Raw genomic sequence first — 12,262 nt, 5'->3', positions numbered from 1 at the left:
CTGTCCTATCCGTGTACCTGTCCAACTGCTTCTTAAACGATGGGACAGTCCCAGCCTCAACTACCTCCTTGTGGCAGCTTGTTCCATACACCCACCACCCTCTGTGAAAAAGTTACCCCTCGGATTCCTTTTAAATCTTTTCCCCTTCAGTTTGAACCTATGTCCTCTGGTCCTCGATTCCCCTACTCTGGGTAAAAGACTCTGTGCATCTACACGATCTATTCCACTTTATTAACTCTCGATTGCTTCGCATCTTGAACATTTGTTCATCACCAGCCAAAATAGATAGTAGAATGAGCTTCTGATTGTCATTCTGTTCCAGTACTATAGGAGCTCAACCCACTTTGCAACCTAAAATTTAATTTCATCCCTGCAGTTTCTACAGCCAAATGCCAAATTCTCTGCAGTTAGGATGGAACCCATGTCACTGGCACTGAAAGGCACTGGCTCTACCAGCCGCCCCAACATGCCACCCAGATCACACCAGGTTACAATACCAACTGGTGGACAGGATCCTGGTTCGTATATCTACAACCCTTGCAGCTGAGTAATTTACCATCTACTGCAACCAGAGGAAATAGCCGATATAAATTGTCTGGAACACAGGTTGCAGCTATTTCCAGTACATTCCAACACATGGGGCAGCACTGTGGCACAGCTGGTACAGCTGGTGATTGACAGTGCCAGAGACCCGTGTTCAATCCTAAACTGTGGGTGCTGTCTGTGTGTGACGTTTGTATTCTCCCTGTGACGAGTGCTTTGGTTTCCTCCCACATCCCTGAACATCTACGTTTGTGCAAGTCTGGAAGACTGTAGAAGGCGCAGGGATGAAATTAAATTGTAGGTGACAAAGTGGGCTGAGCTCTTATCGTACTGGAACAGAATGACAATCACAAGCGATAAACCTCATTCTACTATCTATTTTGGCTGGTGATGAACAAATGTTCAAGATGAGAAGCAAACAAGTTAATAAAGAGAAAAACAGCATAGAAACAGGCCCTTCAACCCATCCATCAATATCAGCACCTGGAGGAGACCCAGTTTTTTCTAATATCTAGTCTCATCTGTCATGTACTTACTTTTAACAGGGTTTTATGGTTAATTGAAAGATATTATGAATGCGTCCAACTTTCAGTGTATGTTACACATTTGCAGACAGATGACAACATTATCTGGTTCTGTACAGGGCTTTATGGTCTAGGCTATCAGCAGTAATTGCATAGTAGGAGTACCTTATCTGTATAGGCCACCCACATATAGATTAATATTTTTTTTACTTGTTTACTCATCGCCATGGGAATGCCATCTGCTTCCTGTAGAATCCAAGGGGAAGACTTAAAGGATTAAAGGTTATTTTTTTTAAAAGGCTAACTTTATGGGAATGGTTTAACAAATCTCAACATTGCTGGGAGCATCACAAAGCTGCAGCAACATTAATACACTGTAGTGACCTCCTCCACTGTAATGCACAGGAGAGCCATCGGATGTAATTTGATACGAAGGCTGAGAGGCATGTTGAAAGACTTTCTTCAAGGAGGTCTGTGAAAGAGAGGCAGGCAGAGGGGTTTAGCAGGAACATTCTGGAGATTACGATGGACCCCAGCATTACAGAACGGTTGAAAACCATTCCCATTGCTGAGAGAATGGAGCAGCTGGGCTTGTACACTCTGGAGTTTAGAAGGATGATAGGAGATCACATTGAAACATATAAGATTGTTAAGGGCTTGGACACGCTAGAGGCAAGAAACATGTTCCCGATGTTGGGGGAGTCCAGAACCAGGGGCCACAGTTTAAGAATAAGGAGTAAGCCATTTAGAACGGAGACGAGGAAACACTTTTTCTCACAGAGAGTGGAATTCTCTGCCTCAGAGGGCGGTGGAGGCCGGTTCTCTGGATACTTTCAAGAGAGAGTTAGATAGAGCTCTTAAAAATAGCAGAGTCAAGGTGATATGGGGAGAAGCAGGAACGGGGTACTGATTGAGGATGATCAGCCATGATCACATTGAATGGTGGTGCTGGCTCGAAGGGCCAAATGACCTACTCCTGCACCTATTGTCTATTGTCTTTGCGAGTTTCCATAATGCAAACTCTTTTCTCCCCCCCCCCATTGAATCCAAGGTTACAGTTGAGACGCGCTCCTATAGGAATTCTTTCAATAGTAATGAGCGGCACGGTGGCGCAGCGGTAGACTTGCTGCCCCACAGGGCCAGAGACACGGTTTTGATTTTGACTACAGGTACTTGTCTGTACGGAGTTCTCCCCGTGACCTACGTGGGTTTTCTCCGGAATCTCTGGTTTGGAGAGAAGGCAGGAGAATGGGGTTAGCAAGGATAGATCAGCCATGATTGAACGGCGGAGTAGACTTGATGGGCCGAATGGCCTAATTCTACTCCTTCTGAACCTTCTGAATTTTGTAGTCGGCAGGGCAGCACTCTGCATATCGCCAACTTGGACAATTTTACATTTTTATCTGTACGTCTTTGTAATGTGGGAGGAAGGAAGATCTCGGAGAAAACCCACGCAGATCACGGGGAGAATGTACAAACTCCATACAGACAGCACCCGTAGTCAGGATCGAACCCGGGTCTCGGGCGCTGCATTTTGCTGTAAGGCAGTAACTCTACCATTGTGCCACCGTGACTCCTATTTCTTATGACCTTATGACATATAGGTTCGTAGGTTAATTGGCTTGGTATATTGTAAATGTAAAAATTGTAAATGTATATTAACACTGATAGACACACACACACAAAATCAGTGATTTGTGAATTTCATCAGGCCAATTTTCCATTCGCTGAACAGTCATAAGTACGGATAGTACGCTATAGATGAAGCTGTTGAAGGTGTGGATGCCAAGATGGAGCAAAATAATTCTGGGATCATAAGAATGTGGAATTGAAGGACCAAAGTGGTCTTGAAGGTCAGCAAGAGGCAACAGATGTAACGGGCACATGGAGAGATCTGAACACAAGCTTGCAAACTTAAAATGAGGCTTTGTTGGGCTAAGGGATCTATGTAACTGACAAGAATTTGGTCAGATATTCTGATGCGTCTTGCTTTTGCTACACTGGCACAGTCCAGTCGAGCTAATAGTGAAAGGTTTAGATAGAGTGGATGGGGGAGGATGGTTCCACTGGTGGGAGAGTCCAGGACTAGAGGTCATAGCCTCAGAATTAAAGGATGTTCCGTTAGGAAGGAGATGAGGAGGGATTTCTCTAGTCAGAGGTGGTGAATTTGTGGAATTCATTGCCACTAAAGGCTGTGGGGGCCAAATCAATGGTTATTTTTAAGTCTGAGATAGATAATTCTTGATTAGTACGGGTGTCATGGGTTATGGGGAGAAGGCGGGAGAACGGAGTTAGGGGGGTGAGATGGATCAGCCATGATTGAATGGTGGAGTAGACTTGATGGGCCGAATGGCCTAATTCTGCTCCTATTACTTCCAACTATACGACTTGCTACCTCACAGCGCCAAAGACCCGGAATCGATCCTGAGCTTGGGTGCTGTCTGTGTGGAATTTACACATTCTCCCTCTGGTTCCTCCCACATCACAAACACATGCGGGTTCATACGTTAAACAGCCTCTATAAATTGCCACATGTGTAGGGAGTGGATGAGAAAGTGGGATAACATAGAACTAGTGCAAACACCAGGGTGATCAATGGTCGGAGTGGGTTCAGTGGGGTGAAGGAGCCATTTCCTCAATTAATCAAACTCTCCTCATCTTGTTAGTCACAGAGTGCTGGAGTAACTCAGCGGGTCAGGCAGCATCTGTGGAGAACATGGATAGGTGACGTTTCACAGAGTGCTGGAGTAACTCAGCGGGTCAGGTAGCATCTGTGGAGAAGATGGATAGGTGACGTTTCACAGAGTGCTGGAGTAACTCAGCGGGTCAGGTAGCATCTGTGGAGAACATGGATAGGTGGCGTTTCACAGAGTGCTGGAGTAACTCAGTGGGTCAGGTAGCATCTGTGGAGAACATGGATAGGTGACGTTTCACAGAGTGCTGGAGTAACTCAGTGGGTCAGGTAGCATCTGTGGAGAAAAAGGATGGGTGACCTTTTGGGTTGGCACCCTTCTTCAAACTGAAAGTATAGGGGAGAGTAGACACAAATTGCTGGAGAAACTCAGCGGGTTCTGAGCAAGACCCTTCCTCAGACCCGAAATGTTGCCAGTTCCTTCTCTTCATAGATGCTGCCTCACCCGCTGAATTTCTCCAGCATTTTGTGTCTACCTTTGATTTTATCAGCATCTGCAGTTTTTTCTTAAACTGTAGAGGGGAGAGAACTGGAGGTATGAAGAGGCCAGAAGAAAGCAAGGCCGGCAACAGATGACCAAGGAAGGGTGAAGCGCATAATGGCCCATCGTTGGCTGGAGAGGACGTGATAATGAAGGGATACAAGGATGTGAACAGTGGAACTAGCAGGATGACTAGGGAGGGAATCTAAGGGTTACTTGAAATTAGAGAAATCACCATTCATACCACTGGGTTGTAAAATCTGGTTGCCAACTTCATTTTGCTAATTATTACCACCAAATACCACTAGTTGCTTCAAAGATGAATCCAAACAGCGTATGTCAAAAACATTCAATAAGCAATTAAAATTGCTTCACGTTCCAAAGAGCCAAGATTTGAGAAGCTCAAACAGCAAAGAAAATGATCGCAGGTCTAGACATGCCCCAGACGGCTGTGTCTGCAACTAGAGGTCAGCTGATATGAGCAGGGAGAAAGACGTTGCAGGGGGGAGGAAGATTACGTGCTGCGCTGCCAGAACTGCAGAAAACAAACATAGTGTGTGTCTTCATTATTGCTAATGGGGAAATGGTTGTGGAGATGAAGCATTAATGATTCAATACGAGATCTTAGGGTGTCACGGTGGTGCAGTGGTAGAGTTGCTGCCTTACAGTGCCAGAGACCCGGGTTCGTTCCTGACTACAGGTGCTTGTCTATACAGAGTTTGTACGATCTCCCTGTGACCTGCGTGGGTTTTCTCCAGGCGCTCCGGTTTCCTCCCACACTTGTAGGTTAATTGACTTGGTAAAATTGTAAATTGTCCTCAGTGTGTATAGGATAGTGTTGGTGCACGGGGTTTGCTGGTCGGTGCGGACTCGGTGGGCCGAAGGGCCTGTTTCGGTGCCGTATCTAAAAACTATGCTGAACGGAACAGATCTGCATAAGTGTCAGTTACAAAACAGCCAATGTCTCCATAAACCCCTAGCTACAAACCTCTTCTGATTTGCAACCTAATTTGAGAGATGGCTCAATAGTGGAACATTAGCGCGAACACGTTTTGTTGATCGATCGCGGCTCGGCAGCGCAATAACAAATGGAAATACGTTTTGAAAGGGAAAATGCCCCCAGGCAGGTTCTGTCAATGAAAGCAATTCAATTTGAACAAACAGATTACTGGAGGATCTTAACTCTTGATAGTAGGTGGCCCTGGTCAGTGAATCCTAAACACTGTCTGAATAAACAGTCGTCACAACTCGGTGCCAAGCAGAGATCTCCGGCTCGGTCACGACTAGTCAGTGACAACCTCCACATAACAATTGCACAGTGCCAGGGCTGGAGTTATGTCAATGTCTCCATTTACAAGGAGGTGACAATTGGCCACAATCCACCACTGCCATGTATTGCTCAAGCATCTTGCATGAAATAAGAACCTTTACGCCTGAATTTTGCAATAACACCAACGCAACAGGTTTCTCCACTGCGTCTATTTCTGAAAACATTTGTAACCAGTCAACTCTTCAGCATTACGTGCAGGGCAAAGATAGACCACTCCATCCTCTTTCAATGCTGCTACATTTAACCCCTTCTGCCTGTTCCCTTTATCAATTTGAGCGTTTTCCTCTCCATCCAAGAAATTGCAGCGAATTGTAGACGCAGCCCAGACCATCACGCCAACCAAACTCCCTTCCATTGCCTCTATTTATACCTCACACTGCCCCGGCAAGGCCAGCAGCATAATCAAGGATGAGTCGCACCCTGGCCACACCCTCTTCTCCCCTCTCCCTTTGGGCAAAAGATATGGAACTGAAAATGCACACCTCCAGATTCAGGGACAGTTTCTTCCCAGCTGTTATCGGGCAGCAGTGCTGAACTACTTTCTACCTCATTGGTGACCCTCAGACTATCTTTGATTGGACTTTACTGGCTTTATCTTGCACTAAACATTATTTCCTTATCATGTTTCTGTACACTGTGAATGGCTCGATTGTAGTCACGTATTGTCTTTCCGCTGACTGGTCAACACGCAACAAAACGGTACACGTGATAAACTTAACACTGCACAGTTGTGCAGCGCTAGAGTTGCTGCCTTACAGCGCTTGCAGCACCGGAGACCCGGGTTCGATCCCAACTACGGGTACTGTCTGTACGGAGTTTGTACTTTCTCCCCATGACCTGTGTTGGTTTTCTCAGAGATCATCGGTTTCCTCCCACTCCAAATACGTACAGGTTTGTAGGTTAATTTGCTTGGTACAAGTGTAAATTGTCCCTAGTGTGTGTAGGATAGTGATTATATAAGGGGATCGCTGGTCAAAGTGGACTCGATGGGCTGAATGGTCTGTTTCCACACTATCTCTAAAAATAAACTAAACTAAAAACTAAATGTCTATGTATCTTGTTGCTATTAAATGTACCAATCACACTAGGTGATAACTGTTTTCATTCTAAATACTCAGGAGTAAAAAAGTTTCTTATGTGGCTGCTCTGGTCTCAGAAGTCACGGAATGACATAGCACTGACACAGGTCTGACCATAGTGACCAAAATGCCCATCAAAACCTGACCCACATCCCTTTAATCCTTCCCATCCATGTAACTGTCCAAATGGCTACTCAATGTTATTATACCTCCCACTACCTCTGACAGTTGATCGATGGTCAGTGTGGACTCGCTAGGCCGAAGGGCCTGTTTCCATTCTGGATCACTAAACTGACCATTGACCAAGATGCCCTTGGAAATAATGAAAGGATTCGGTCAAACACCGAAGAGAGATACAAAATGCTGGAGTAACTCGGCAGGACAGGCAGCATCTCTGGAGAGAGGAATGGGTGACGTTTCGGGTCGGGTCGGGTTTGGAAGAATGAGGGGGGACCTCATTGAAACAGAATAGTGAAAGGCCTGGAAAGAGTGGATGTGGAGAGGATGTTTCCACTAGTGGAGGATGTATAGGACTGGAAGTCATAACCTCAGAATTAAAGGACATTATTTTAGGAAGGAAATGAGGAGAAATGTCTTTAGTCAGAAGGTGGTGAATCTGTGGAATTCTTTGCCACAGAAGGCTGCGGGGGCCAGGACAGTGGATATATTTAAGGCAGAGATAGATAGATTCTTGATTAGTATGGCTGTCAGTGGTTAAGGGGAGAAGGCAGGAGAATGGGGTTGGGAGGGAGAGATAGATCACCCTTGATTGAAAGGTGGAGTAGACTTGATAGGCCGAATGGCCTTATTCTAATCCAATTCCAAATAGTTTTGTGACCCTTATCCAGACTGAGTTTATGTTCGGTGTAAACTAGCATCTGCAGTTCCTTCCTACATATTTGGTCTGTTCCACTCCACTGTGATAGACCCTCAAGGTATGCCTACTTTGAAAGTTCTCCTCTTCTCTCCGTGTAACCTTCCTTATCTCGGTGTCTCCCTCTCCCCGACTCCCAATCTGAAGAAGGGTCTCGACCCGAAACGTCACCCATTCCCTCTCTCCAGAGATGCTGCCTTTCCAGCTGAGTTACTCCAGCATGTTGTGTCGATCTTGAGTCAAACGCCTAGTGGGATCTCACTTAACATTTGACTCAAGAGACAAGAGAATCACTAACTGAGCCTTCATTAACACCAAGGATCTTTTCCCCTCCTTGCAGAAGTTATAGATTTATCACCTACTGTGATTGGCACATTTAAGATCAACAAAGATACATAGACATTTGTTTTTTAGCTTAGTTTAGAGTTACTGAGCGGAAACAGGACCTTCAGCCCACCGAGTTTGTGCTGACCAGCGATCCCCGTAAATAAACAATATCCTACACACACTAGGGACAATTCACACTGGTACAAAGCCAATTAACCTACAAACCTGTACGTATTTGGAGTGGGGGAAGAAAACAAAGATCTTGGAGAAAACCCAGGCAGGTCATGGGGAGAACCTGCAAACTATCCATGCATCAACAGGCCAGCATATGAGCTCCACGTTATAAAGATGGGCTGTTTGATGTTTGAAGATATTTTATTGCCACTCACCGCCAGCAGCTGTGCATCGCGATAACATCTCCCACAGCACGAGGGCCAGTGAATACACGTCCGCTTGTTTAAATGCCTCGATATCCTCCAAATTAATTCGCGACTCCAGCACTTCAGGTGCCATATATCTAGCCGTGCCCACCTACAGAGTACATGAAAAGGGTAAAACAGGTCATGTTTGTACTTGTAAAATCTGACATGAAGAATAACAGTCAAACCCAACACTACTAACAAATGATTACCAATTCACTGGATGTATTCAAGAGAGAGTTGGATGTAGCTCTTAGGGCTAATGGAATCAAGGGGTATGGGGAGAAAGCAGGAACAGAGTGACTAAGAAGGAACTGCAGATGCTGATAAAATCAAAGGTAGAAATAAAATGCTGGAGAAACTCAGCAGGTGAGGCAGCATCTATGGAGAGAACGAATTGGCGACGTTTCGGGTCGAGACCCTTCTTCAGACTTGTACAGCAGGAACGGAGTACTGATTTTGATGATCAGCCATGATCATATTGAATGGTAGTGCAGGCTCGAAGGGCCGAATGGCCTACTCCTGCACCTATTTTCTAGGTTTCTGTACAAATTAACTTGTCCTTGAACTGCAGTTTCAATTTGCAAAAGAGCAAGAGTTGTTTGTCCATAACCTAGGGCACATTGCTTCCACACGCCCAGCATTGAGTCCGCAAGAAATTTGACCTTATAATCGGATGCTGTTGAAAAAGTTGTGCAAAAAGCAGCTGCCAGCTAATTGTACAGAGAAATTGGACAATGTCTTTGTCGGCTTTCATTCCTGTGGTATGGGCGTGGGCCTATGGGCAGAATGGCATTTAATGCCAGCGGTGGCTAGAAACAAAAAAGCAGCTTATCACTGCTGGCATGGCGACATGTACCCGTGCTACATCCTCTTGTAAATAAATGTGGTCGGTCTTCCCACAGACTATTTTATACTCAAGGCTAATTGGTCTCCATAAGACCGCCAGAAATTGCAGAGAATAGTCGACACCGCCCTGACCATCACACAAACCAACCTCCCTTCCATTGACTCCATTTATACCTCACGCTGCCTCGGCAAGGCCAGCAGCATAATCAAGGATGGATCGCACCCCGGCCACTCCATCGTCTCCCCTCTCCCATCGGGAAAGATATAGAAGTGAAATGCACACCTCCAGATTCAGGGACAGTTTCTTCCCAGCTGAACCATCCTACCACAACTAGAGAGCAATACTATCTACTATCTATGATTGGACTCTACTGGATTTTTCTTGCACTAAACACAGCTTATTTATTTATTTTACTTTTCTTTTTCATCGGTTGGAGCTGCATACCAAATCTCGTTGCACTGACGTGTAATGACAATAAAAGATATTATTATTATTATTATTATTAAACGTTATTCCCTTATCATGTATCTGTACACTTTGAATGGCTCGATTGTAATCGTGTATTGTTTTTCTGCTGACTGATTGGCACGCAGCTAATGCTTTTCACTGTACCTCGGTACATGTGACAATAAACTGAACTGAAACAAAACTGATCAATGACTGTTGAATGCAGTGACTCCTTGGAGACGCAAGTAAATGTTATAATTTGGACAGTGACATCGAGTTTGGTTTCAGTTTAAACTTGGACCGAATCTGAAGAGGATCCTTTTGGCCATGGGAAATCTAAGTCATCAAAGCAAACTATGATCTGAGGAAAGACATTCTTGCCATAGAGGCAGTACAGAGAAGGTTCACCAGACTGATTCCTGGGATGTCAGGACTTTCATATGAAGAAAGACTGGATAGACTCGGCTTGTACTCGCTAGAATTTAGAAGATTGAGGGGGGATCTTATAGAAACTTACAAAATTCTTAAGGGGTTGGACAGGCTAGATGCAGGAAGATTGTTCCTGATGTTGGGGAAGTCCAGAACAAGGGGTCACAGTTTAAGGATAAGGGGGAAATCTTTTAGGACCAAGATGAGAAAAACATTTTTCACACAGAGAGTGGTGAATCTCTGGAATTCTCTGCCACAGAAAGTAGTTGAGGCCAGTTTATTGGCTATATTTAAGAGGGAGTTAGATGTGGCCCTTGTGGCTAAAGGGATCAGGGGGTATGGAGAGAAGGCAGGTACAGGATACTGAGTAGATGATCAGCCATGATCATATTGAATGGCGGTGCAGGCTCGAAGGGCCGAATGGCCTACTCCTGCACCTATTTTCTATGTTTCCATGATACTGAAGGAGCTGACTTAATACAGGGAAATAAGACTGCTGGACATATGGCAAACCTCTATCTTAATGTGTCAGAATGACAGTACTTAATCAATTTTTAACACCACAATAACAATAGGCAGTCATGGAGCGATATAGTATGGAAATAGGTCCTTCGACCCAACTTGGCCACACTGGCCAACATGTTGAATGGCGGTGCAGGCTCGAATGGCCGAATGGCCTACTCCTGCACCTATTTTCTATGTTTCTATGTTTCTATGTCCCAGCTACACTAGTCCCGCCTGCCTGTATTTGGTCCATATCACTCCAAATCTGTCATATACATGTACCTGCCAACTGCTTCTTAAACGTTGGGATAGTCCCTCCTCAACTACCTCCACTGGCAGCTTGTTCCATCCACCCACCACCCTTTGTGTGAAAAGGTTACTCCTCAGATCCCTATTAAATCTTTTCCCCTTCACCTTAAACCTATGTCCTCTGGTTCTCGAGTCACCTACATTGGGCAAGAGACTCTGCATCTACCCGATCTATTCCTCTCATGATTTTATACACCTCTATAAGATTACCCCACATCCTCCTGCGCTCCAGGGAATAGAGACCCAGCCTACTCAACCTCTCCCTATAGATCAGACCCTCTAGTCCTGGTAACATCCTCGTAAATCTTCCCTGTCCCCTTTCCAGCTTGGCAACATCTTTTCTATAACATGGTACCCAGAACTGAACCCAATACCCAAGTGCCCAGTGCCCAAGGTTATGCATATACAACAGCTTTCTGGAACATAAGGAGAATGACGTAGTTGCTACCCCAATAAGCTGTGAAGGAAAGATCATTAAAGGCATTAGATGGAGTTGACGGGTATCTGAACACAACGAGAAAGTGATACTGTGGCCATGTTGTGATCTCATTAAATGTTGAAGCCGACTTGAGTGGCCAATTGTCCTACTCATGTTTACATGGATCGGAGAACAGGACAGCACAGGAACAGGGCCTTCAACCAAGCGCAGGCTCGGCGATCGTTACGCTGAACACCTCCGCTCAGTCTGCCCAGGCCCACGTGACCTCCCGGTTGCTAAACACATTTAACATTCCAGCATTTTGTGTCGACCTTCAACCATGATGCCAAGTTAAATTGAACGTGATCTATATCTGTCCATTCCTTGCATATCAATGTGCCTATTCATCCTATCACCAACTAGAGAGCTGTCCAACGCTATAATCTAACTCATTGCAGACCCTCGGACTATCTTCATTTGGACTTTATCTTGCACTAAACATTATTCCCTTTATCTTGCATCTGTACACTGTGGATGACTTGATCATAATCATGTATAGTCTTTCCACTGACTGAATAGCACACAAATAAAAGCTTTTCACTGTGGCTCTGCTCAGCCTCAGACAATAAACTAAACACTAGTTACCATATCTAAATTTTATACCTTATGTTCTGACTCATAGCTCATTCGATGCATTGGGCCTCATGCATTTCTACACTGAATAATGAAGGGCCTGTGGTGAATATGATCTCATTGCAGGTAGTCTGGTGTGGGAGATTGCAACCTTCATGTGGTCCGCCCTGTTTCGACAAATGCAATCAACCCGGCGTGCACAATTAAATAAGATCAAATAGTACAAGTTGTCCTACAACTTTAGGCTGGGCACGCCGTACGCAAGAAGAAGAAGAAGCCGGCAGTTTGTTTAATATGTCTTTGCAGGTGCTGGTTAATTTTTAGACAAAATCTATTTAACTCTCAGGTTAATCAATTACCCAAAAAGAAGTTTATATTGATATAATCGGCAATTAATAGCTTA

The 12,262-nt window shown here is 44.9% G+C and overlaps 1 protein-coding gene across 1 annotated transcript in view; it reads right to left on the bottom strand.

Annotated features, from left to right (window-relative positions):
- The window catches only part of LOC116970535 (TGF-beta receptor type-2-like), a 91,070-nt gene that overhangs the window by 7,330 nt on the left and 71,478 nt on the right, over positions 1–12,262 (bottom strand). Inside the window, exon 5 of the mRNA XM_033017176.1 lies at positions 8,240–8,381. Within this exon, the coding sequence (XP_032873067.1) occupies positions 8,240–8,381 (142 nt within the window). The remainder of the gene's footprint in view (positions 1–8,239; positions 8,382–12,262) is intronic.

The sequence above is a fragment of the Amblyraja radiata genome, chromosome 2 (assembly GCF_010909765.2).
Source record: "Amblyraja radiata isolate CabotCenter1 chromosome 2, sAmbRad1.1.pri, whole genome shotgun sequence".
NCBI classification, from domain to species: Eukaryota; Metazoa; Chordata; class Chondrichthyes; order Rajiformes; family Rajidae; genus Amblyraja; species Amblyraja radiata.
Note: the sequence above shows the minus strand (reverse complement) of the source record. Positions and strands in the feature narration are given on the sequence as shown.